A 27039-nucleotide genomic window follows, 5' to 3' on the forward strand; every position below is an offset into this window, starting at 1 on the left:
ACAAGTGGGAGGGATATCATGACTGCGGAGGTTGTCCTTGAAGAGTGAGGGGTCCAAGCCCTAGCCGGGGGACCTGCACCAAGAAGAGGAGCACCCATAACATCTGGCTTTGAATACCAGTGGGGCTTATGTCTGGGAGAGCCAAAAAGCTGAAGGAAACCCAAGCTGTGCTCTTTCGGAGTCCTGGCACAGAGGCAGCAGTTTGAAAAGCACCTAAGTTATACGTGAAGATGACACATTGACTAGTTTTAGGGTGTGTGCTGAAGAAACGGGGATCTGTTGGAACTTTCTCCTAAGTCAGAGGTGTTGGCAGGTGTCATTTTCTCCCTTTCTTTAATGTAGCTGTTCTAACACTGGCAGGCATCGTATCTGACACTCTCCATTAACCTTGCTAACATTGCTCATCTCACCCCACATCAGGCATGTCCCTGAGGACCCACCCAGACAAGCACCCCTTCAAATCCACTCTTGCTCCACCACACCCAGTGGGTGGCCTCAGTCGGCACCAGCACACAACAATGTGTCTACAACAGTGTAGCTGGGCCATGTAGCCAACCACACCGAAGGCTTGCAACAGTGGTGGCCAGGCCCTCACAACCAGTGGGCCAGGGACCAGCCTCACTTGCCAGTGTATCCATTGAAGTTGTGGCCCCACTACAACAGGAGGCCACACTAGTCCACCTAGGGATACCTCCAGAGCACCTGGCTCTGGTGACAAGAGGGATTCCACCACTGGACCCCAAAGGACACCTTCTAAATAAGGCCATTTTTTAACACCAGGAGACTTAGCTGACCTACCTAATACATAGAAACAAACAGGCAAAATAAGGAGAGAGGAGATTATGTTCTAGCCGTGACCTATGTGGCTGAGTTGGTCAGGCATCATCATACAAAGCAGAAGGTCACTGGTTCAATTCTTGGCCAGGGCACATGCCTGGGTGCAGCCTGGTCCCCAGGTAAGGCAACCATTGCTGTTTCTCTCCCTCTCCTTCTCTTCCCCTTCCCCTCTCTCTAAAAATAAATAAAATCTTAAAAAAAAAAGAGTATGTTCCAAACAAAAAAACAGGATAAAACTGCAGAAAAAGAACTAAATGAAATTGAGCTAAGCTGCCTACTAGATAGAGTTCAAAGTAATAGTTATAAAGATGCTCACCAAACTCTACAGACAAGTGGATAAACTCAGTGAGAACTTCAACAAAGATATAAAAATTACAAAAAACAAAAAAAAGACCTATCAGAACTGAAGAATATAACAACTCAATGAAAAATACACTGGAGGGAATCAACATCAGATCAGATAACTCAGAAGAATGGGTAGTGATCAAGAAAACAGGATAGTGAAAATCACCCAACTGGAAGATCAAAAGTAAAAAAGAATGGAAAAGAATGAAGGTAGCATAAGCGATCTTTAGGACAACATCAAGTGTACTAACATTTGAATCACAGGGGTCCCAGAAGGAGAAGAGGGAGAAAGGGATGGAAAACCCATCTGAAGAAATAATGGGTGAAAACCTCCCTAACCTGGCCAAGGAAACAGACCTCCAAGTCCAGGAAGCACAGAGTCCCAAACAAGATGAACCCAAAGAGACCCATGACAAGACAGATTTTAATTAAATTATTAAAGACAAAAAGAGAATCTTAAAAGCAGAAAGAGAAAAACAACTAGTTTCACACAAGGGAATGCCCAAGGGATTATTGGCTGACTTTTTAATAGAGACTTTGCAGGCCAAAAAGGAGTGATACCGTATATACAACATGATGAAAGGGAAAACACCTGCAGCCAAGAACACTCTACCCAGCAAGGTTATTATTCAGAAGTTCAGGAGAGATCAAGATTTTCTCAGACAAGCAAAAGCTAAAGTGGTTCATCACCACTAAACAGGTATTACCAGAAACGTTAAAGGGAATTCTTCAAGTGGAGAAGAAAAGGCCACAGCTAGAAGTAAGAAAATACATGAAAGAAGAAAATTCTCACTTACTAGTGAGAAGGCAACATACAGTGAAGATAGTAGACCAACTACTTATAAATCTAGTATGAAAACAATTAATGGTGATAAGTACATATCTATCAAAAATTACTTTAAATGTAAACTGACTAAGCGCTCCATTGAAAAAACATAGGATGACTGAATGGATAGAAAAACAAGACCCTTACATATGCTGCCTACATGAGACTCCAGACTGAAAGACACACAAACTGAAAGTAAAGGGATGTAAGAGATATTTCATGGAAATGGAAACAAAATAAAAAAAGAAGCTGGGATACCAATACTTGTATCAGACAAAACAGATTTTAAAACAAAGGCTATAACAACAGACAAAGAAGGACCCATCAATTCCATTTCTGGGTGTTTATCTGAAGGAAAAAAACACTAATTCAGCATTTGAAAAGATATGTGCACCCCTATGTTCACTGCAGCATTATTTACAATAGCCAAGATATGGACGCAACCTAAGTGTCCATAGCAGATGAATGGATAAAGAAGAATTGGATGTATATTTACACATTATTCAGATGTGAAAAAGAATGAAATCTTGCCATTTGCAACAACATGGATAGACCCAGAAGGTATTGTGCAAAGTGAAATAAGTCATAGAAAGACAAATATTGTATCATTTCACATGTGTTAAATCTTAAAAAATTAACACATGAACAAACAAAACAGACTCATAGATTCAGAAAAACTGATAGTTGCCAGAGGGTTGGGCAGTGGGGGTGTGGGAGAAAAAGTGAAGGGGATTAAGGGCACAGAGGAACAAAGTTAGAGTTATCACGTAAGTCAGAGAGGGGTAAAGTACAGCACAGGGATACAGTCAATAATGCCACAGTAACTTTGGTGACAGATGGACAGTGGACTTTTTGTGGTAATTACTTCTAAGGTGCATAGATGTGAAATTTCACTATGTTGTACACCTTTAATATAATATTGAGTATCAACTATACTTTAATTAAAAAGAGGTTCACATTCCAGCATGTATAAAAAAGCCATGTCCCAGCTATAATTACATACTTTAGAGATGGAAACACTTGAAATCTAAGAATAAAATCTGTTTTCACAACAAAAACAGCATCAGTATTTAAAAACTGACTCTTGAAGGAGGAACCAAGATGGCGGCGTAGGTAGACACACTGAGCCTCCTCGCACAACCAGAACTGACAGAGAATCGAACAGCAAGGGGGACCAACACCAAGGAAATAGAAAATAAACACATCCAGACTGGTAGGAGGGGCGGAGACGGGCACCGGGGTGGAGAGGACTCGCGTGGCTGTGGCGGAACTGAGACTGGCGGAGTGTGGGACAAATGGCGCAGGCAGTCCGAGCACCAGCAGACCCTGCGGCCCCACATTTGCACAGATAAACCCAGAGGGCCGGACTCAGAGTGGCGGAGAGCGGGGCAGGCAGAGTGGCGGGTAGCACCCTGCGGCACCACATTCGCCCACAGATAAACCGGACGAACAGCGGGCAGTGAAGCAGACCACGCAACCCAGGGCTCCAGCTCGGGGAAATAAAGCCTCAAACCTCTGATTGAAAGCGCCCCTGGGGGTTGGGGCGGCAGCAGGAGAGACTCCCAGCCTCACAGGAGAGGTTGTTGGAGAGACCCACAGGGGCCTAGAGTGTGCACAGGCCCACTTACTCGGGAACCAGCACCAGAGTGGCCCAGTTTGATTGTGGGTATCGGAGTGAAGGATTGAGATCCGGAGGACAGTGAGGCGGGCGCCATTGCTCCCACTCAGCCCCTCCACCACGTACAGCGTCACAGCGCAGCCACCAGCATTACCCCGCCCCGGTGAACACCTAAGGCTCTGCCCCTTAAAGTAACAGACGCGCCAAGACAAACAAACAAACAAACAAAAAATGGCCCAAATGACAGAACACTTCAAAGCTCCAGAAAAAATACAACTAAGCGACGAAGAGATAGCCAACCTATCGGATGCACAGCTCAAAGCACTGGTTATCAATATGCTCACAAACTTGGTTGAATCTGTTTGAAAAACAGATGAAAAAATGAAGCCTATGCTAAGAGAAACAAAGGAAAATGTACAGGGAACCAATAGTGATGACAAGGAAACTGGGACTCAAATCAATGGTATGGACCAGAAGGAAGAAACAAACATCCAACCAGAAAAGAATGAAGAAACAAGAACTTGGAAAAATGAGGAGAGGCTTAGGAACCTCTAGGACACCTTGAAACGTTCCAACATCCGAATTATAGGGGTGCCAGAAGGAGAAGAGGAAGAACAAAAAATTGAAAACTTATTTGAACAAATAATGGAGAACTTCCCCGATCTGGCAAAGGAAATAGACTTCCGGGAAGTCCAGGAAGCTCAGAGAGTCCCAAAGAAGCTGGACCCAAGGAGGAACACACCAAGGCACATCATAATTACATTGCCCAAGATTAAACGCAAGGACCTACATCCAAGATTACTGTATCCAGCAAAGCTATCATTTAGAATGGAAGGGAAGATAAAGTGCTTCTCAGATAAGGTCAAGTTAAAGAAGCTCATCATCACCAAGCCCTTATTATATGAAATGTTAAAGGGAGTTACCTAAGAAAAAGAAGACCACAAATAGGAACAGTAAAAATGACAGCAAACTCACAGTTATTAACGACCACACATAAAACAAAAACGAGAGCAAACTAGGCAAACAACTAGAACATGAGGGTTGTCAATAAGGGAGTGGGAGGGGGAGAGGGGGGTAAAGGTCCAGAGAATAAGTAGCATAGATTATAGGTGGAAAATAGACAGAGGGAGGGTAAAAATAGTGTAGGAAATGTAGAAGCCAAAGAACTTATAAATATGACCCATGGACATGAACTATGGGGGGGGGGATGTGGGAGGGAGGGGGGTGGGCAGGATGGAGTGGAGTGGGGGGGGAAATGGGACAACTGTAATAGTATAATCAATAAATATATTTAAAAAAAAAAACTGACTCTTATAATATCACTCTTCACACTTTGTCATGGCTACCATTTCTCTGTTGAAATCTGCCCAATGCTTAGCATCATGCAAGCCAGGAACCATGAAATTACCAGCTTTCTCTGAAGCTTAGGAGAAAGAATTTGGATACTAAGAAGTAGGGTAATATGGGCAGTTCAGTGCAGTTTGCCGAGGAGGTGCAGCTAAGAATATGGTGTGTCTGAGGGTCTTCCTGCAGGAAAAGCTCTGGGAGCTTCAGTAGTGTGAGCAGCCCACCACTACTGCCCAGAGACTAGCACAAATTGGCCCTGGCGAAGACATGGTTGATAAAGATTTCTTTCTCTTTTTTTGTTAAAGATTTTATCCATTCATTTTTGGACAGGGGAGGGAGGGAGGGAGAAACATCTATGTGTGGTTGCCTCCTGCGTGCCCCACACTGGGGATCCCAACCTGAAACCCAGGCATGTGTCCTGACTGGGAATCAAACCAGCGACCTCTCAGTTTACAGGTCGGTGCTCAATCCACTGAGCCACACCACCCTGGGCAAGATTTATTTCTTAATATCTACTTATAGAGAGTTGTCCCCTTGTATTGTTTGCTGGAGAAGTCAAATTAAATCAATTGTATGATGTTAAATAAGAAAGCTCAAGAAAAATCTAAAATAAAGTTCCCTTCTACATGGAGTCATACTCTGCCCCCACTCCTAATTTAATTATATTATTTTAGGCGAGAATAAATGATGTTTTCCTTTTTATCTGACACTACTAGTCTGTGTCCCAAGGGGTCAGAAGCTGCTACCCACCCCTTTTACCTGGCTCCACTGTGATCACCATGCCGGGCTGTAGAGGGAGGGACCGGGGCATGTCGGGAGTGTCATGGACATCCATCCCGAGGTAATGGCCAACATGATGAGGGCAGTATTTTCGAGCAGCCTGGAGAAGATAATTGCCACAGTGTTATTAGAGCAGTGACCCCTAAAGGGGAAAGCTGGGCATGTATGAATCAGTGAGACACATGTTAACACCTTCCCCATGGCTCTGCTGCTTATGTGGAACCTGTCCTTGGGCTACTGCTTAAGAGACCTGATCAACTGCCACCTCCCATATGAAATTCTGCCGGTGTAGATGAACTATGCTACATTTTCATTCCTGCTGTCTAACATATACACACATGCTGACCTGGGTAACCCCAGTAGCAACAATGGCAAATGGAAATCTCTTTTCTCAGGAACAGGAGAATGATTGTGTTAGAATAGTTCTAATTTCAATGTTCACACACCCCTTAGAAAGTCTACTCTGGGGACCCTAAGTATCTCTCAACATCTTGTGGAACAGGCTGAAACATCAGATAACACAGTTAATTATCAGGCATTTACTGGCCTAGATATTTCTATCTTTTAATTAAAGATTCGCTGGCCTGCACAAGAGGAATTTATAGTTTCTTTCCTATTGATAAAACCCCCCTGGCAGCCTATCTGTGGAAATGGGAGATACCTTAATGGTTTGTTTGGCCTTACCACCCGGCATTTTAATTTAAAGCTGAGGCTTTACATTTTTACGGGACACCATTACAGTTTGGACACAGATGAAATTCACTGAAGACATGCCCTTGAGGATACTGTTAAAGTCTCAACAATGTCAACTGAAGCAACAAACACCATCCCCTCCAACCTCTACCTTTTCAAAATCACCACAAAAGAATTAAGAGTTAACCTCTCCTCCTTTTTGTGTCCTTTCCACTGTCTGCAGTGGAAATGCACTAGACTTCATTTTATGTCCTCTGATGACTGAGCTAGCTATGCAGTATACAATGAAATAGAATGTGCTGCCACCTTCTGGGAGGAATAAGTACTGACTCGCTTTGTTGTAATCCACATTCAATCCAAGTTCCTTCTACAGATGGAAAATCACAAACCATTTCTAAATCTGATTAGCTTTACATAAAAACCGAGCAGCATGCAAGGTGTTTTTGAGAAGTGAAGTCAAAAGAAGTGAGGTACCTTGAATGCATTATTTTCCTTAATGTTCTTTATGATCCCCAACTCTTTCAGCTTCTGTCCTATCAAGGTCAGCATCATGCTGTAGATGTTTTCCAAGCTTGTTCCAGGGGAGCAGAGGGTCAGACAATCTCTCTGTATCTCTAGGACAGCTTCGTAAAGTTCTGCCTGAGGTGCTGTAAACCTGGGGACAGGAAAACCAAAGAACTTGAATTAACTGATAATGTAAGAGGTTTGTGACAAGAGAAAAATTCTGAGATGTTAAAAATCAAATTATGGAGAGTGAGAGAAGAGACAGGAGTAGATAACCAGTTAATTACTTTGTGCCAACTAACAAAAGACTGCTCGTATTTGAATGTATGTTGGAGCTGTGAATCAAGTTCTAGGCATGTATGAGCCAACCACCAGCCACCACCACATCCAGCATGCGCATGAACTTTCAGGACTGTTACCTGTAACCAATCAAAAACAGTAAATATTTCGCGCTGGCTGGTGTGGCTCAGTGGGTTGAGCGCCGTCCTGTGAAACGAGAGGTCACCGGTTTGATTCCCGGTTAGGGCACATGCCTGGGTTGTGGGCCAGCTTCCTGGCTGGGGGCTTGCAAGAGGCAGCCAATTGATGTTTCTCTTACACATCGATGTTTCTCTCCCTTTCTCTCTCTAAAAATAAATGAATAAAATCTTTAAAAAAAAGTAATAAATATTTCTTCCTCTGGACTGGGCTCCTATGCTAGAACTGCGCTGCCTACCCTCCTTAACTGTAGACAATGTTAGTTATTTCAAAACAACTTAACATCTTTCTTTCCCTAAACATAACATATAGAAGCGCCCATCAATTCTAGGATGGTGCACATGTCGCCTCTGCACCAAACCCTGCTGCTGGTGGTTTAGATGAACCCGGTCCTGTGCTGGCAAGCAGGATGGTCCAATAAATCCTTTCTTTAAAACAAAAGCAAAAACTTTTCAGCTGTGGAATTATGTTTTGCTTAACATTTACTTCTAAGTTTGATGAGAAAAACTCCAATGTGATGATGATGGGGCACTGTAGGTGTTTAATCAGTACCAACATATCATTACTGACAGGACCTAATCACAGCCTAGATGTTCAACAGGAGCAGCAATAACTCTTCAAACCACGGCGGAAGCAGTCCTTCGTTCAGCACACACACACGAGTTGAGGCTAGAAGATGCGCCCAGTTATGAATGCTGTCAGTGGGCCAGACCAGGTCACTCGTGATCCTTCCCAATTTTCATCATTAAAAAAAATAATAAAATAAATAAAAAGGCTTAGGGATCCACTTCTTATAGGCAAAACGTGTCATGGGATAAACCAGTCAATACTCTGGTTAGTAGTAACTTATACGTGTCTTCAGAATAATAATTTCTTTAGCAATCATGGGGAAAAATGATAAAATAACTACACTGGGGTTGTATATGATAGGTATTTTCGTGTACTGTTGCTAGGAGTGTAAATTAGTACAGCCAGTTAAATCAAAGGTCTTCAAAGAGGCTCATATAATCTGAGCTTGTAATTCTGCTATAAGTACCCATCCTAAAAAATTATCTGAAATTCAAAAAAATGTTCACTGTAATATTTTTTTATAATTATAGATATAATCTAAATGTCCCCTAATAGAGGAATATTAAATATAACAATAAAGTGGTATAATGATCACCTGCACACCCAACTCTCAGGTTGGGTGACTATCAACATTGTTATGTTTGTATCCATACTCCATGCCACCACAGTACTACTAAATATTTCACAAGCTTTTTAAATGTAAAATTTACATACACCAGAACGCACAAATCTGAACTGTGCAATTCTGACCGATCCTGATGGAGCTGGGGACACTGAACCCCTAAATTCTGCTGAGGCATCTCTGCTGGTAAAAGCAGCCCTTCTACCACCATCTGAGATTAACCTTGTTTTGACTGAGAACCTACAGGCAGCTGCCTTGGTACTTGCTTCTGGACTTTTAACTATACTGTACTCCTACCTAGCAGGTCCTGAAAGGTGAGGTATAAAGTGTGACCCAACAACCAAAAAACTACATAATTCTCCCTATTTATATAGACAAAAAATTGAGAATATGTGTGGGGACGGATAGTGACGTGTGGGATAAGGTGGGAGGAACATAAAGTTGGATCAGGCTGAATTTATTGATATGGGCCCACTAAGCAGAGATTCTGGTTATAGCACGAGGGGTCACAAAGGCTCTAATAGTTTATTTGCTTGGTTGGCTGAAACATGGGCCAAAATGTATCATACTAATTGAGTTAAATGCCAAAACTGCTTTGCTATACTGGAGAATGAATTCTGCCTCAAGGTTGCAACATCAGCTGTTTCGTTAAATTTCTAGCATGCCCTGCAAATGTGTGAGTCAATTCCTTAAATGAATCAATCATTGTCAATCAATCAATCAATCAATCAACTTACCAACCTACATATATATATACAAATATACATATGTGTGTGTGGATGTTAAGAGGTGCTTCCAGGTGCCCGATTCTGTGACATGATGAATAAAACAGTCTTAGCAAATAATCAGGAGCTTTGCAAAGGCAGTTAATCCGAGCTATAGAGTACTGCCTATCTTTTTAGCCATTTATTCTAAATATAACCATATTCCAAGAAGCAGTGGGATCTCTAGAAGCCTTACTTGCCATTGACAGGCCAGGTACGGGTGATGTCACTCACATAGCAAGAAGACTCACACCCTCCATCCAGCAGCACCATCTCCCCATCCTGGAACAGAAGTAAGATGGGTCAGAGCAGGCACCCCCTGGATTATCGGTGGTTTCTTCTTTTAATTTAACGTCCTTGTGCCTTTCACATTACACCTATTTTTTAAAAGCTCTAATTTAAAGAAAAGTAATTGTCTCTGGTTCCTTCTCACAAGAAACAGCATCTAAATTTTTCAAGTGAATTCAGTGGCTTAAGAAAGGGGCCATTGTATAGTGGTTAAGTGCATTGGCTCTGGAACCAGAATGCTTGGGTGTGAATTTCTAGGTGTAAACATCAGCACATCATAAATGTCACTGTTATCACTATCACCATTAACTAATAAAATCCTAGGTAAGGATTTTACCTAGGGACTTATTCATATACAATTACTCTTAGCCATTTAACTTTAGGATATCACTTCCCTTCCTTTCTGTTCCCTATCAAAACGCAAGTGGGGGAAGAAGAAAACTTTAGGTATCTCTCTATCTTACTACTTGTCATGTTACATTGAAATGACCTACTTGTGCCCTTGAAGACAGGACGTATCTTATTTATCTCTAAACAAGCACAGAACTTGGCACACCACAGAGTAATGATCCAGTAAGTGCACAGACAGTAACAGTAACTTTGAGGAATAGATGTGATTTTTGCTTTTGGCAAAATGATAGAATAAATTTCCTGTTAGAAAACAACTAATATCATCACAATTAATGAGTAAAACACCCTGAGTTAAAAGTTAAGCACCCTAAAACTACATATGACATACAGAATGTTTATGTATCTCATAAGCAAGCATACCACCACATGTGATGGAAGTATTCACACAAATCAAGGGAACGACAAACTGAGAAACGCAGGCCACCAGTGAGTGCTGTGGGATGAAGGCAGAAGGACGGGGTACACCAGAGCCAAGGTGTTGGGAATGTTCTAACTCTTGAGTAGCCTGAGTGGTTCATGGGTATTCACTTAAATAACATGCTGTATAATTTGTTTGCTGTATTGATATTTTGAATTTACTGAATATTAAAATAATTAAAAGTGGATTTAGAGGAATACACAATCCGTTACTTGTATAGTCATTTGGAGAGAACCATAAAAGATAAATTCTTTCATAGCTAATAAAGAATTCCTTTTAAAAAATTATTTATTTATTTTTAGAGAGAGAGGGAGAGAAACATTGATGCAACCTGCAATTGGTTGCCTCTCGCACACTCCCAACCCCCAACAGGGGACCCGGCCTGCAACCCAGGCACATGCCCCCAACAGCAGGCATATACTGGGGGTTAAACCAGTGACCTTTTAGTTCATAGGTCGGCACTCAACCCACTGAGCCACACCAGCCAGGGTGCTAATAATGTATTCTTAAAGCTGTCTGCTCCCATGTGCTTGGCCCACCGTAGCTACCAGTCGTTAGAGAAGGGGTGTTATAAAAGAAAATGAGCAGAGGCTTTAGGGTAGAATACCTGCCTGTGCACTACCACGTTACCTAATTTCTTAAAGTTTATTTTCCTCACCTATTAGGTGGCATGTCAATAATTGCTCCTATCTCACAGTGCCAGTGTGAGGATCAAATGAGACAATGTCTGTAAAAGCATTTCATAAATCAGAAAGTACTTTAAATAAATGGCAGTTATTTGGTGAAAGCTGCAGGTTAGGGGACCCTGAGGATAGTGAGTTTTCTGCTAGGGCATCTGGACCCAGAGGAAGCAGTGCTGATGGGCATTCCATGTACCTTGATGAGTTGATTATTCTTCACATAGTGCAAAGTGTTTGACCGATTACCTCCAGCAACCACAGGTGGGTAGGCTAAGATGTCTGCTCCCCGGGCCCGGCATTCAAATTCAAACTGAAAAACAGTAGCAAAGTGTGACTGAAGAAAGGATTTCCTTAGGGATGTCCTGGCCAAGATTCTCCTCAACAGCCCATACCTCCCTGTAAGTCCGATTCCCTTAAGTCATCACTGGAAAACTATTCATCATATCTAACAAAACTTCTTATGCTGTAATTTCAGGCCACTTCTTATTCTTATTCCAATCCTGTTATTCAATCCTACTATTAAATCTGCTCTTTTCTTCTGTGTCCTAAATTTCCTGTGATTTGCAAATTAAGTCTAGAAGAGGACCCAGAAAACCTGTGATCAAGGCTGAGTAAAGTGATACAGTCACGTCACGTTACTGTTTGTTTATTCCTAAACACTGCAATACAGCTTGCATTTTTAACAACAGCTCTAAATGTCTCGTATCAATCTTTCAAATAGCTACTAATCTACATGCTCTGGAAAATTTCAAAAAGATGCTAGGCAAATGGTAAATTCTATGCATTTCACTGTGTCCTAGGATGGAGCTTGAGAGTGACAACCACTTGTGACTATGTACGGCTTGACCTCCAATTCTCTGCCTTTACATTTACTTAACCAGTACCAGTCTTCTCATCACACTTTCACGTAAGCCTTTCCTTCTTCAATGGTTCTACTCTGAAATTTTCTTCATTTAACTGTAGCTCCGCACACCTTAGACTCATCTAATAAATTACCAGTGACATTTAAGAACGAAATCCTCCCCACTGATATCCTGGTCACTTCCATGAGAGCCAAACAGATGCCATCTGCAGACCAATGAAATTATTTTACATTTGCCTCCCCCAAAAGCTTTCCAATAATTTAAAGCTCACCTTAGCATAAAGAAAGCTCTCCTCCACAGGGGCTTTACTGGCAAACATGGTCTCTATGAAAGCCTGTGAAGGGAATGGAGGATAAAAAGAAATCTTATTTTAACTATTGTGCTTATTCAAATATTTAAAATACTGGAATTCAAATGAAAAGCACCCCTTTCTCCCAATTTTGTGAACCTGAAGTTGTGACTTTGTGGGCATGACAATATAAATTTCTGAAGGGGAAAATATTGCATTCAGAAATGTCTGACTGATCACAGATTTAGTGGAAGGGCATCCAACCTTCCCAGTTAGAATATATGTTGTACGCTAGAATAAGCTACATGAAACACATTTGTCATTTATGTAACCAAATGCTTCTGTAGCCCCGGAATGAATGAAATTACGGATTGAAAAGTCCAGTCTACAGTAGGGTTTCCCAACCTCAACACTATCGACATTTTGGGCTAAATAATTCCTGGTTATGGAGGCTGTCCTATTCAATGCAGATACCAGTAGCACTTCCCAGTGATAATCGGTTATTGCCAAATGTCCCTTGGCAATTAATTCTCTGTGACGGCTACACTACATCTATGTTGTGTGTTTTTCTTTTTTTTTTTCTTCTTTTTAAAAATTTTTATTGTTATTCAATTACAGTTTTATGCCTTTTCTCCCCATCCCTCCACCCCACCCCATATGTGTGTGTTTTTCTATTCTTATAAACATACCTGTTTATAATTCACTGTGGTACCTTACTCCAAATAGGGATTTTTTTGAAAGATTTATTATTTATTTTCAGAGAGAGAGGAAGGGAGGGAGAAAGAGAGGGAGAGAAACATCAACTGGTTGCCCCTCACACATGCCCCAACCGGGAATGAGCCCACAACTCAGACATGTGCTCTGACTGGGAATCGAACCAGCGACCTTTCACTTTGTGGGACGATGCTCAACCAACTGAGTCACACCAGTCAGGGCCCAAATAGGATTTGATTAGCTTACATGAATACATAAGATAAAAAACAGCATAAATTCTGGGTAGAGTTAAAGAAAAGCAAGGCTTAAGGGGACGAAGCTCAAAAAAATAATGCACACCATAATTACTATGGCTACTATAGATGGGCCACAAATTTACCTTGGAGTTTTCTAGCAGCCGACATAAAGAGAAAAACTGTCAGTTGAATAATTTCCAATGTCTGTGGGACAAAACCAAATCAGTTGCACAGGGACATAACTATATGCTCCTGCAAGTAGAAAGGAATTTCTCTCGAGTTGTTAGACTCTAACAGTGAATGCAACGTGTGAAGGACTGTTTGAATAACATTTTCCAATATACAAGGAAATGACAACACCATAGAGCCCAACAGAGGAAAAGCAAATGGGATGGCCGTGGGAATATCTGCATGGCTTGCTCCCTTTTCTCATTCTGATCTTTCCCCCAATGTTTTCCCCTTCTAGAACCCTCTATCTAAATTAGTACTTTCCATCATGCTCTCTCTCCTTCTATTACTTCATTTTACTTCACAGCATTTCATTCCAGCTGCCTACTTATCGTATGTTTGTCTCCTGTCTCGCCTCAACTAGAATGTAAGGACAGGGACACACGGATTATCCATTTTGCTCACCACCGTAGTATCCTTAAAACCTAGAGCAGTACCTGGTACCACAGTAGCTACGTTACTATAAATATTTGCTGAATGAGACACAGCTGGTGTGGCTGGGTGGATTGAGTGCCAGCCTGTGAACCAAAGGGTCACCAGTTCAATTCTCAGTTGGGGCACATGCCTAGGTTTTGAGGCAGGTTCCCCTGTGTGGGTGTGTGAGAGGCAACCAAACACTGATGTTTCTCTCCATCTCTTTCTCCCTCCCTTCCCCTCTGTCTAAAAATAAATTAACAAAATACTTAATAAAATTTGCTGAATGATTAGCAATTAAAATCAGTTAAAGTGGTTATAAACACACACAAATGTTGATAAATAACTAGTTAGCACTATAAATTTGGTATGAATCTAAAAATGAAAGAGAAAAAAAAAGCCCCGGCTGGTGTGGCTCAGTGGATTGAGTACCTGTCTGCAAACCAAAGGGTCTCTGATTCGATTCCCAGTCAGGGCACATGCCTGGGTTTCAGGCCAGGTCCCCACTAGGGGGCGTGTGAGAAGCAACCACACATTGATGTTTCTCTCCCTTTCTTTATCCCTCCCTCTTTTCCCCTCTCTCTAAAAATAAATAAAACCTTAAACAAAAAAAGAAAGAAGGGGAGGGGAGGTGGGGAGGTGGAGAGGTGGGGAGGACTGGGGTGGTGGGAAGGGGTGGGGGGGAAGGCAAAAAATTGTACTTGAACAATAAAAAAAGTTAAAAAAACAAAAAAATACTTTAATAAATGTAATATAAATTATATATATAATGTATGTATATATAATTATATATATAAAATAAATATATAACAAAAGTAGAAAAAAAAAGAAAAATGTGGCAGTTCCAGTGAGGTTCATTCATTTAAGAGAGGGATTTTTTTAAAAATTAATTTCCTTTCAAACTTTTACCGAATAGCAGAGAATTTTTGCAGTCATGATCCCTTTACACTGCTACACAGACTAAAGTGAATAGAAAAGTTCTTCTTGCTTCCTAGGATGTCAAATGCCTGACCTTGCCTTATTTCTTTTTGTAATGAATATGCCTTCTACGAGCCCATTTCTTCGCAGATGATGGCACCTGGTTTAGTGCTACCTATCCTTACGATGTGTGTGGTGTCTTCCTATAAAGATCCAGGGGCAGACTTTACGACTGCCGCCTCTTACTAGGGTTGTCTCTTTGCAACGTAGTTCACATTCCTAATTAACACTTGACCCTCTTACTTCACCAGGTGCTATTTAAATGTTCGTATTTTGAGTCTTTCAGAATGTGAAATGGGTGTTTTTTCCTGCATTTCACTCTGTGCATCTCATAATCAGAACACATCATGAGTAGGCACTGTACAGCTTATGGCGAGGGGCAGTGGAGAGAAAAAGCAGGGACGATTTCATGAAGGTGTTGGGTGTGTGTCCACATGTGGGTGACGTGAAAGTGGGGAGACTGTGACATCTGAGAATGTTCAGTGTGGCTGGAGTGTCAAGTACATGTGTTAGAATGAGCCACGAAGCTGGAAGGGAAAGCAGAAGGGGCCAGGTCATGAAAGGCCCTGCGTGGGCATGTTGAAGTTTAATCCTAAAAACATCAGAGAGGCACCAAAGGGCTTTAAGTAGGAGAGGGACAGTCTGATTTATAAAGATCACTCTAGCTGGGATGGAGTTAGAAGTAGGCACTAACAGAGGCAAGGAGACAGACAGCAGAGGGTTACTAGGTGTCCTACTGTGAGCTAGGCACAGGCCAAAATAACACACCTTGGTATTTAAACCCAGGTCTCTCTGTTTTCCACTACACTATTCTGCCTCCTTAGGAGCGAACTTGGGGACTAGTTAATTAGATATAAGGGTTGGGGAGAACTATTATATATAGGTAACTTTCACATTATTAATCATGAAAAAGAATACAAGAGTCAGATTTGGTACAACTGGCAGAGCACAAATTTAGGTAATTTTAGGAAATTCAGGTAGAGATGTGCAGGAGGCAGGACATATCGTCAGCCGTAGGGGAGATCGGGCCTGGACACGGTCTGACTCCCATCCCACTTTTACTTCCGCCCATATATCGTACCTACGCTCCATTTTGTAAAGGTTCCTGAACTCCAAGGGCAAGGTCCCTTACTTATTTTAAAACAAATCAGACTTCAAGAAAATCTAACTCATCAGTATCACATAGGCATAAATTATATTGGCTTGTACCCCAAAAGAAGGGAAACCTTCATTTGGGCTGAAAAAACATAAATACAACGTAATTATTCTTAAGAAAATTATTTTGCCCAAGCACCCAAAAATCTTTTGATTATATATTACTGTGCTGTTACAGTTGTCCCAGTTTTCCTCGCTTTACCCTCCTCCACCCAGCACCCCCCATTCCTGCTGGCAATCCCCACATCATTGTTCACGTCCATGCTCATGTGTGTAAGTTCTTTGGCCACTCCATTCCCTATTCCGTACTTTACATCCCCATGGCTCTTCTTTAACTGCCTATTTGTACTTCTTAATCCCCTCACCTCTTCACCCATTCCTTCACATCCCCTCCCATCTGGGGATGAAAACCTGCTCCGTATCCATGATTGTTTCTGTTCTTGTTTGCTTAGTTTAGATTCAGTTGTTGACAGGTATGTATTTATTGCCATTTTATTGTTCAGTTTTGATCTTATCCTAAATAAAACCCTTCAATGTTTCACATAATAATGGTTTGGTGATAAACTCCTTCAGTTTTTTCTTTAACCTTTGGCATTTTAATTATGATGTGTCTTGGAGTGGGCCTCTTCACATCCATCTTGTTTGGGACTCTCTGTGCTTCCTGGACTTGCACGTCTATATTCTTCACCAAATTAGGACAGTTTTCTTTCATTATTTTTTCAAGTAAGTTTCCAAATTTTTGCTCTTTCTCCTCTCCTCCTGGCACCCCTATGATGCCAATGTTGGACCTCTTGAAGTTGTCCCAGAGGCTGCTTATACTATCTTCCTTTTTTGGATTTGTTTTTCTTCTGGTTGTTCTGATTGGTTGTTTTTGGTTCCTTATGTTCCAAATCATTGATTTGATTCTTGGCTTCATCCACTGTACTGACGTTTCCTTATAAATCGTTCTTTATTTCAATTAGTTTATCTTTGTTTCTGACTGGATCTTTCTTATGCTGTTGAGGTCTGCACTAAGTTCCTTGAGCATCCTTGCAGCAAGTGTTTTGAACTCTGCATCTGATAGATTGCTTATCTCCATTTTGTTTAGTTCTTTTTATGGAGTTTTGATCTGTTCTTTCATATGGGCTGTGTTTGTCTCCTCATTTTGGCAGCCTCCCTGTGTTTGTTTCTAAGTATTAGGTACAGCTGCTATAACTCTGTCTTGATATTGTGGCCTAATGTAGTAGGTGTCCTGTAGGATCCAGTGGCACAGCCTCCCTATTACCCAAGCTGGGTACTCGAGGTGTGCCCTTTGTGTGGGCTGAGTACACCCTCCTCTTGTAGTTGAGCTTTGGTTGCTGTTGACAGGTCAATGGGAGGGATTTTCCAGGCCAGTCAGTTGAAGGATTGGCTGTGACCACTGACCACTAACTCCACCCTCCATGGAGGATCAGCTGTGCAGGGCCAGGGTGATGGTGCTCCAACATGGTCTGTAGCTGTCTGCTGGTTGTGCAGGCCCTGGGGTTTCCTTGGTGGTGGAGGGCAAGGTCAGCCCTCACCTGTTTTGCTCAGGGCCACCCTGCCTGAGTTATAAAGCAATCTGAGATGGCTGCTACTTGTGCTTGGCTTGGAGATTCTCAGGCAAAGCCAAGCTGTGAATCTAGGCTGGATGCTGCTAGTGCTAGGCTTGGGGCCATTTAACAGGAGGTACAGGGGCTGGGGGCTCACTGAGGCCAGATGTTGCTTGTTTGAGATTTAGGAAGTTGTGAAGCATGAGCCAAGACCAGCCATTCATATGGAAAAGCTACAGTTAAGAGCTGTAAGTTGGGTGGGATGGAGCCTCAGGGGATCTCCAGGGTGGGGCAAACAGTGTTAGCCAGGTTGATGGAGTCTCAGATATGGCATCTGCTTGCTCTGTGGCTCTGCTCGCCTTTCTGTCTGTGAGAAAGCTGTGCCCCAGCTCTCATGTTGATGCCAGCCACTTCAGTTCCTCCCTATATGCCACTGGTGCCTTTTAAACTGCTACCTGGGTGCTAGAACTCAGAGGAGTGAGTCCAAGTAGGTGAGTCCATGTGTTCCTTTAAGAGGAACTGCTTGGGACTCTAGAAGTTTCTTCCACCAACTCAATCCCTGCTGATTTTTGCAGCCAGAAGTTAAGGGGTACCATCTTCCTAGCATTGGTAACTTGGGCTGGGAGGCTTGGTGTGGGGCTGGTACTCCTTGCACCTAAGATATCCCTCCCGAATTTTTATCCACCACATGTGGATATGGGACCATCTGGTTCTGTGTCTGCACCCCTCCTACCAGTCTGGATGGATGTGGTTTCTTTAATCCCGTAATTGTCAGATTTCCATTCAACTTGATTTCTGCCAATTCTGAGTAATGGTTGTTCTATAATTTAGTTGTAATTTTGACGTGGTTATGCAAGGAGGTGAGCTGTGTTTACCTATGCCGCCATCTAGACCACAAGTCCCTCAAAATCTTACAGTGTAATTCTAGACCAGATTGGGAATACTTAAAGAATGGTCACTGGTAGAAGCTGTTCATTAAAAAAGTAAGTCCAAACTCCATTTCCCTGTCTGACGCCTTTACTGGGTTGGTAAGTAAAGGGACCAATAGCTCAGATTCAATACTTCTAAATTTTGGCACAACGCTTAAAATAGTCTCTCAGGATAACAGTGTGGACAGGTGATAGGAGTATGGATCAGAACACTCCTGGGTAGATTTCTAACTGATTTCACACCTCGTGCAAAGACCTGTGCTCACTGGATTGAAAATCTCTCTTGAGCCCTAAACATTATCCCACAGATCTATTCTTAGTTTCTTCTCTTCCTTATTTTAAAAATCAGTGATTTGAAGAAAATCAAAGACATATGCTTATCACATTTGTAATTTGCTGGTCTGGCTGTAGCTAGAACCCTGGATAGTATACCTGAAGAAAGACCCTGACAAACTAGAGCACATACTGAGGAGGGTTGGTTACCAAAAGAGGGGATAGTTATGGAAAACAACGTTTATTTTGGGAAGACTATAGGTAGAACTAAAAAAGTGGGCTTCGGATGTGCGTGTGCTATGATTCTATGAGGTTAATTCAGTAGACCTGGAACTAGCTTGAACGGTTTTGTTATAGTTCCTGTATGCAATAGCTCCTGGTCAAGGCCTGAAACATACTGATTAAGAGTGTTGGTAGGAGTTTCAGAGCAGTTTGTATCAGTTTGTCAGTACTGGTCTATACTTAGTTTCCGTGAGAACTCCAAAGGTCTTTGTTACATAGCAGGAATCTGCCAATATAACCAAAACCAGAAAACTCTCTAGTTGAGATTTGATTTTGGACTCCCTGGTTTCTAGGTGCTCCATGTATGCATCTGTGGTTCCTGATCCAGGAAAGAAAATGCATCTTGTCCAGCTCTTACTGAGGGAGTGTAAGAGAAGCCTGCACCTGGCTTCTTTGGCCCCTGGCTGTGAGACGGCCATTGGCTGATAGGTATTCTTATGTTCATGCTAGTTAATGTTGTTGCTGTATTGTATCCTTTCCCTGTAATTGTATATTTGTAAGCATTGTCATTTTGGGCCCTATGATTCTTCTTTATCAAACTGTTTTCCTGGTACTAGTATTGCAGTTATTCTAAGGAAATAAAATTAATTTATATTGTTCCAAGGAGAAACAACTAAGATCATGGGTAAAAGACGTAAGAAGGCAGACTTACCCTGCCTTGCAAGGTACTGAGCAAGTCTCTATACATGTTCACTAAATGTCAAAGTAGAAGCTAGATGTTCACCAGCCATGAAATCACTGCATTAAGTACACAACCTCAAGGTGCCCACTGAACCCTAAGAGCTTAGATTTTTTCATTTGAAAGCAGCTTTTCAGTAGGAACCCACCTGTGATGTGAGCTTCCCAGCAATCTGCATTCGTTCAATTTCGGCAGGAGATTTGACCAGCCGGAGGCGCTGTACCAGCTGCTGGACAGCTCGAACTCTGTTCTTGCTCCTGGCTTTGACCTCAGTCACAAGCTGCATATAGTCCGAGTGCAGCTGTGTGTGAGCGGGCCTCATCCAGTCATACCAAAGTGTATTTGTCTCAGCTTAAAATGAGACACAAAAAAATAAATTTAAAATAAAACTAACAGCACGAACAAATATCAACTGCCATCATGACTTAAACAAAAGTCAAGACGATAAAACTTGTAGTGGGAAACTCCAGAGGGTTGAGTACAAACTCTCTCGGGACTAAAGTAATTGAAGAGTTTGATCAAAAATCATCGGAAAGGCCATTCCCTCAAAATGGCAAGATACTCTGAGACTGAACAGACAGCTTTTCTGCCCCAAAACTTCAGTGTTCCTACATACAGGTACTGGAACTACCTAGAGGGAACTAAGCCTTTATTCAAGCTTTGATTTTATTTATTTATTATTTATTAACAGAACAATTACAATTGTTCTCCACACCACCACTGAGCTGGAGGCACCGTTGAATAATTGAACACAAAGGATGGGAAAATGTGCTCAAATCATAACCTTGTGGTTAAAAGCATTTCACCCCCTTACCAACAATCTCAGCATCAGTGAAAGGAAGTTCTTCTCTTGGAGCAATTACTTATGGCTATGTAAACACTACAGTAGATAATAGGTATTAATCCACTCTTACTCAGGATATCCTTTCCTATCTGCTATGTACTCTCATTACAGACAAGCACCGCTTACCTTTTAATTATAGAGACCCAAGGAAATGGCCTACATTGGCCTGAGATAAAATAAGTGGGCTCATTATGAAAATAATTCCCACTTATACCAAGTCTCCCTTTCATTTTTTTTCTGACAATACCAACGAACAGCAATCCCAACAATTGAAGTCTAAAGGGTTGTACGTTTTATACAAAGTAATTTGGAACATGACAGCCTGCAATTCACTCAAGAAATCATGAAGCTACAAAGAAAATGACTCTGCCCCACACTGATGAAGACTCTGAAGATGAAGAAAGTCCCATTAGCTTTGCTGGGTAATGAAAGCTGTAAAATAGACAACGGTTTACAAATAAAAAGAATTCAAACTATTAACTGTGCATATTCAATTAAGTATTTTCTCTCAAGGGAGTCTTTGTAGGAAACAAGTACGGTAAATTCCATGATTGTTGAAAACAATTTTGGAATTCTGTTTTAGAAACTGACTTCAGAAATAGTTTATAAACCACACAAGAAACACTAGACTAAAAATTTACAATCCCAACATTATTTTGTTTAAAGTTAAGTATTTTCCAACTTCGTCATCTATATTATTTCACATAGTTGGTTGTAAGTGACTTTTTGATGCTTTTTACCAGAATTAAGGTAGAGAAAGTGACTATTAGGAAGGGTATGAACTGAGTATATGAATTACCTCAGAAACTTGTTAAAATGCAGATTATGATTTGGTCAGTATGGAGTGGGGGCCCAGGATTTTACATTTCCCGTATCTACTATGCATTTACAATTTTAATATGCATTACCAGGTAACTCCGATGTTGGTGAAGCATGGGTCATTCTTTGAGACTACCGCCTCCTTTCGAAGAGTTGGCAAAGCAGTAAGAAGGAAGTCAATAGACTGGTCAATAATCATGAAGAGTGGCCCATACCCGTCCATAACCGTTCAAGGAAATTCTCTCTTTGGGATTTCAAATTTGGACAGTTAACAGTCTATGTGAATGAATAATATAGTAAGACTTAGCAAATGAATAAATGAAGTCTTTGAAGTAGCCCAGTCTTGTGGAAAATATTTTACGCTCCTTTCTTGGTGCTTAAGGGAAACACTGCTATGGATAATCATTTTAGGACATGAAGAACTTTGTCTAAATAGGCAAGGAAGGTCTTAACCCCAACCTGGCCCATGATTTGACTTCTGCTCCCATCTGTTACCTTTCAGTTTTGGTACTAGATGCTGAAATTCTTCCAGCGTATAGGCTTCGTCCACGCCAGTTAGAGCTATTGCTCCATCGGTGCCAGATCGTGGGCCATCCCAAAGTTCTCGACTGGGGTCTCTCCGAGGCACAAAAAGCATGGCCTTGTGTGCTGGTAACTGCTTGCCATGGAGGCTTTGAAGGACAAGAATGCTATCAGGCTCTTGGAATCCACAAAGGTATAGGAAATTGTTGTCTTGGTGGAAAGTATAGGGGATATCATTGCTCATGTAGTATGTAGGGTTGGACAGCAGAACCACTGTCTGGTCTGTCCCGCTCTGCTCTTGTGCCTCCTTGTGGATCAGAGACATTAATTTGTGTCTGCGAAGTGCATATTCCACTTGGGATAGTCCTGGAGTCACCTCCCCTAGAAATGACAAACAACAGTGATGCTTTGCATTTTTATAGTGCCACAGTACTTAAGGTAGCTTAATGTTAGATGGAGATACCAAACTTCATTTCTTCAATTTATGCTAAATCTCCTCATTGCACATGGAGAACTATGGAGATACCCAGGTTTAAAATTCCTATTGCAGCCCTGGCTGGTGTGGCTCAGTCGATTGAGGCTGGCCTGTGAGCCAGTTGAAAAGTTGCTGGTTTGATTCCTAGTCAGGGCACATGTCTGGTTAATGGAATAGGTCCCCAGTTGGGGGAGTGGGAGAGGCAACCGATCAACATTTCTCCCTCTCTCTTCCTCCTTCCCTTTTCCTCTAACAATAAATAAATAAAATCTTTAAAAAATAAAATAAAATTTATATTCCATCATAAAAATTTGAAAAAAAAAAAAAAAAAAAAGCTAGTTAAACGTGGTTCTGCCTAAAAACAGATCATGATGCCTTTAGATCTCTTCCACCTCTTCGGTTCATTCTCTTACTCACTTAATCAAACATTTATCCATTTATTACTATATGGAAGGCATTGTTCAGCATATAATCAACGCTGCCCTGAAGTGTCAATACATAAGATGAGAAATTTAATCAAAGGTGTCCTGAAGTTTCAGTATAAAAGGTGAGGAGACCTGGCTGCTGTGGCTCAGTGGACTAAGTGCTGGCCTGTGAACCAAAGGGTCACTGGTTCAATTCCTAGTCAGGGCATATGCCTGGGTTGCAGGCCAGGTCCCCCGTAGTGGGTGTGTGAGATGCAACCACACATTGATGTTTCTCTCCTTCTCTTTTCCTCTTCCTTCCCCTCTCTCTAAACATAAATACAATCTTAAAAAGTAAAACGGTGAGGAGAAGGGTCACATTGTCTGCGTATGACTTCCCCAAAAGAATGTAAGCTTCACGATGACATAGATTTTTGCCTATCAATGTTATATTCCCAACAGCTAGAATAACAACTGGAATATAGTGGGTATTTGATAAATATTTGTTAAATGATATACAGTTTTTAACCTAATAGATTTAAGGCCAAAAAGCTATCCCTGAATCAAGAGCTACAATAAACTTCTGAATTCTCAAGGCACAATAATGATAACTTGCTAATAGGACTTTTCATTCTCCACCTTTATTAACAGTGTGCTGGGTATACATAATCTCCTTATGGGTCAGAGCCACCTTGGTACCCCCTAAAAACCCTGTAGCATTCTCTACCTCTTGGGGCTATCATGAGAATCAAGTCTGGTAGAGCATGTGGTTCTTAAGGAGACCTTTTTGATGGCCATGTATTCATCCTCCTTACACGCAGGTACATACAAACTGTTGACATACAATTTCAAGAGGCTCAGAGTCCCTTACGCTAGCCCCAAAACCTACATTAACCACCTCTGTTGTGAAGTGTTATGTATTAGTCGTTAATTTTAGTGCTGTTAGTAACCTAGCCTGGCTGCTATCCCAGTGATAACTGAATGAATACTTCCTTTCTGAAACGGAAATAATGCCTGCTTTCACTTTACGTTCCCCAAACCAAACTACTAAAATAATCACTCACAAAAGCTGCATCCCTCAGCCTATGCTTAGTAATGATAATAGTAAAACAACATCTAATGCTTATCAAATGCTTACTACGTGTCTTGTACTATTATTTACATATATCAACTCATTTAATCTTGACGATGACTCTATAATGAGTTACATTCCCTGTGGTAGCCAGTCTCCATATGCAAGTATGGAAAATAGCCGTGAAGGACTGCTGTATGAAGAAATTTCAGAACAAGATGGATGACATGATCTTCATCACATTAAAAAAAAGGAGAAAAAAATTCAGAAAGGAATCACAACTTTTATAGTGGTAATCTACGGGGAGCAAGTTAAGACTGGTGTTTTCTATTTAACATGCTTTATTATATTATTTAAATTTTTAAATGATATACTTTTAAATCTCAAATAAAGAGAAAAAGAGGCTGAAAAAGGAAAAGTCCACACCATATTCATAAACCTATAACTCCTTGTAGTCCATTAAAGCAAATTCAAACTGTTAATCCTGGATGTTAAAGTCCTCTACTAGGTGACCCCAATTTATCTGGCCAACTTTTTTTTTCTTAAACAGCTTTTTTGAGATATAATTTACATACCACAAAATTTAACCACTTAAAATATACAATTAAATGGCTTTTGGCATCTTCCCCAAACTGTACAACAATCGCTACGATAGATGTTAAAACATGTCATCCCCACAAAAAGAAACCCCACGTCCATTTCCTCCCAATCTCCCCCAACCCTGGTAACCACTAACCTATTTTGTCTCTGTGGATTTGTCCATTGTAGAGATTTCATATAAATGAACTCACACAATATGGGGTCTTTAGCGACTTGGCCAACTTTTTTCTTATCATTACTCCAATTATTCTGACATTAATTCCTTCTAATGTCTTATATAAGTCCCACCTGCTCTTTCCCTATTACCTTGCTTGCAATGTGTCTCCTTTCTGAAATTTCTTCTCCCTCCATGACAGTTCTACTTCAAGATCTTAGGCACAATACATGTTTGTTTTTAGACTCTACTCATTCAAAAGGCTTTCCTGATTAGCCCAAACTGATTTGTCTCTTTGAATTTTTTAAAGTTAACTATTTCATGTCCTTCTATATACAAACCTATTCTTGTACATAAATATAATCACATCACACTGAACTCTTAATAGTTAAACATTTTCCCCCTTTTCCTTCGTTGTTTGACTCCTCCCCCCTTTCCTCCTTCTACATTAGTACCATGCCCACGTTTGTCATCTCATATACAACCTTTCCCATTCTCTTAACACTCATAAAATCATACACACATATATATCATGTACCTGCATTTAGGAAGTTTTTGGTCACTAGTGTTTTACAAAAATGGGATACTATACATTCATTTCTGTATCTTGCTTTTCCAAGAGAATACCATATGAAAATCTCTCCCACCAAGTCAACTCACATAGCTTCAATTCACTCTGCTTAATGTCCACATAGTATTTCTTGGGGTGATGTACCATAACTTATTGAGCCATTTCCACACTGGCAAGCATTCACATGGTTTTCAGCTTTTTGCTGCTACCATAAATATATTTGTGCATATATTCTCATACTCTATGTCCTGCATACTGGTGCTTTTATTTCTATGGGATAATCCCCAGGAAAGAAATTGCTGGACCAAATACCTTTGAATTTTCTAAGTATTCATGTTCAGCATACGTAACTCAATTGTTTAATGACTGGAACCAGTTTTGTTTTACAAATGTATAGCTGACCTCTCCAGCGAATTCTGTAGTTTGCATTCCACTAAGAAAATATTAATTTTTATTTAAGTTTTATTTATGTGCAAGAAAAAAGTTACATTTTTATTAAGTTGGTAAGAAATAAAAATAAGAGACGGCCTTATAGGTCAGTTTGAATCAGGCAAAAATAACAGAGCTGGGCCTGAAAGAGCCCACATCACATTTCTTCCTTCTGGAACTGAGCTGGCTAAGAGTCCCCTAGGGCTCTTGGACAGAACACTGAACCTTGTACCAGAGCCAAAGAACAGCTTAACTATTTATTCCCCTGATAATGATTCATGTTAAGTCTGACACAGTTACCCAACATTGGAAATTTCCCAATTTACCCAAGTGGTAAATACTCTTTTTAAAAGCAGAAGCTGGTTTTAATTGGTGGATTACTCAACCTTCCCTTTTTATCTTTTTACTTTCTCCTTTTCCTATGCTTTGCATTGGTTACTTCACAGCTAAAGTCCATGTAATAAAACAAAATAAAAAATAAATTCATTTTGTGTTTTTCTTTTAATTTTGGAAGGTAAGGATATTCACAATTTTAATGACTTTAATTAATCTACGGGTTAGCTCTCATTTTCATTAATAACAGAGTATACGTTTATTTATACATTAGAAAGTAATTTTTGAAAAAAGATATAATTATTTTGTTTTCAAAATCAAGTCAAAGCAGTCCTCACTGGTATAGCTCAATGGGTTGGTTGTATCCTACAGACTGAAAGGGCGCGGGTTCAATTCCCGGTTAGGGCACATGCCTGGGTTTTGGGCCAGGTCCTCGGTTTAGGGGTATATGAGAGGTAACTGATCAATGTCTGTCTCATACATTAAGTTTCTCTCCTTCTCTTTCTCCCTCCCTTCCCCTTTCTAAAAATAAATAAATAAATAAATAAAATAGTTTTTAAAAATCAAATCAAAGCAGGATTGGAAAACCATCTTTTATACCCTTCAAAGCATTCCTCTCTTTGCTGAATTCAACTTCATATCATTGACTACATGAGAAATATTTAAAACACTCGCTGTATTTTCTCAAACTTACTAATTATCAATACCAGGGGGTGCATCACTAACTAAATGCTTCCAAGCTTCTGAAGTCCCAAAGTGACAAAGAACTCTTGATCGTGACAGAAAAATTATCCAAAGAAAAAGACACCTTTTCTTATCATTCAAGGGGAAAAAGAGGTGATGAAGTGATGAACTTTAATCCTAGAAGTAAACTTGGCAGCTGTTACGGCGTTTGATCATAGTACTAATACAGTAAATCTGTGCTAGTTTCTTCTGATAAAACTGCATCTGCATGGTCATTCTGGCAACTTTGTCAAATTGTGAAATACTAAGAAACAAAATTAGTATTTTATCATGTGGAATCAATTAAGGATAGAGGGGCTATT

At 40.7% G+C, this 27039-nt stretch overlaps 1 protein-coding gene across 3 annotated transcripts in view; it reads right to left on the reverse strand.

Moving 5' to 3' along the window:
* The window catches only part of XPNPEP3 (X-prolyl aminopeptidase 3), a 39672-nt gene that overhangs the window by 4145 nt on the left and 8488 nt on the right, over positions 1-27039 (reverse strand). For all 3 annotated transcript variants that reach the window (XM_024579304.3, XM_024579303.3, XM_045187177.2), the window contains 7 exons: positions 21929-22336; positions 19919-20121; positions 12315-12377; positions 11377-11490; positions 9580-9665; positions 6921-7101; positions 5733-5853 (listed from right to left, as the gene is read on the reverse strand). In XM_024579304.3, coding sequence (XP_024435072.1) covers positions 5733-5853; positions 6921-7101; positions 9580-9665; positions 11377-11490; positions 12315-12377; positions 19919-20121; positions 21929-22280 — 1120 coding nt within the window. In that variant the 5' untranslated portion in view covers positions 22281-22336. The remainder of the gene's footprint in view (positions 1-5732; positions 5854-6920; positions 7102-9579; positions 9666-11376; positions 11491-12314; positions 12378-19918; positions 20122-21928; positions 22337-27039) is intronic.

The sequence above is a fragment of the Desmodus rotundus genome, unplaced genomic scaffold (genome assembly GCF_022682495.2).
Source record: "Desmodus rotundus isolate HL8 unplaced genomic scaffold, HLdesRot8A.1 manual_scaffold_217, whole genome shotgun sequence".
NCBI classification, from domain to species: Eukaryota; Metazoa; Chordata; class Mammalia; order Chiroptera; family Phyllostomidae; genus Desmodus; species Desmodus rotundus.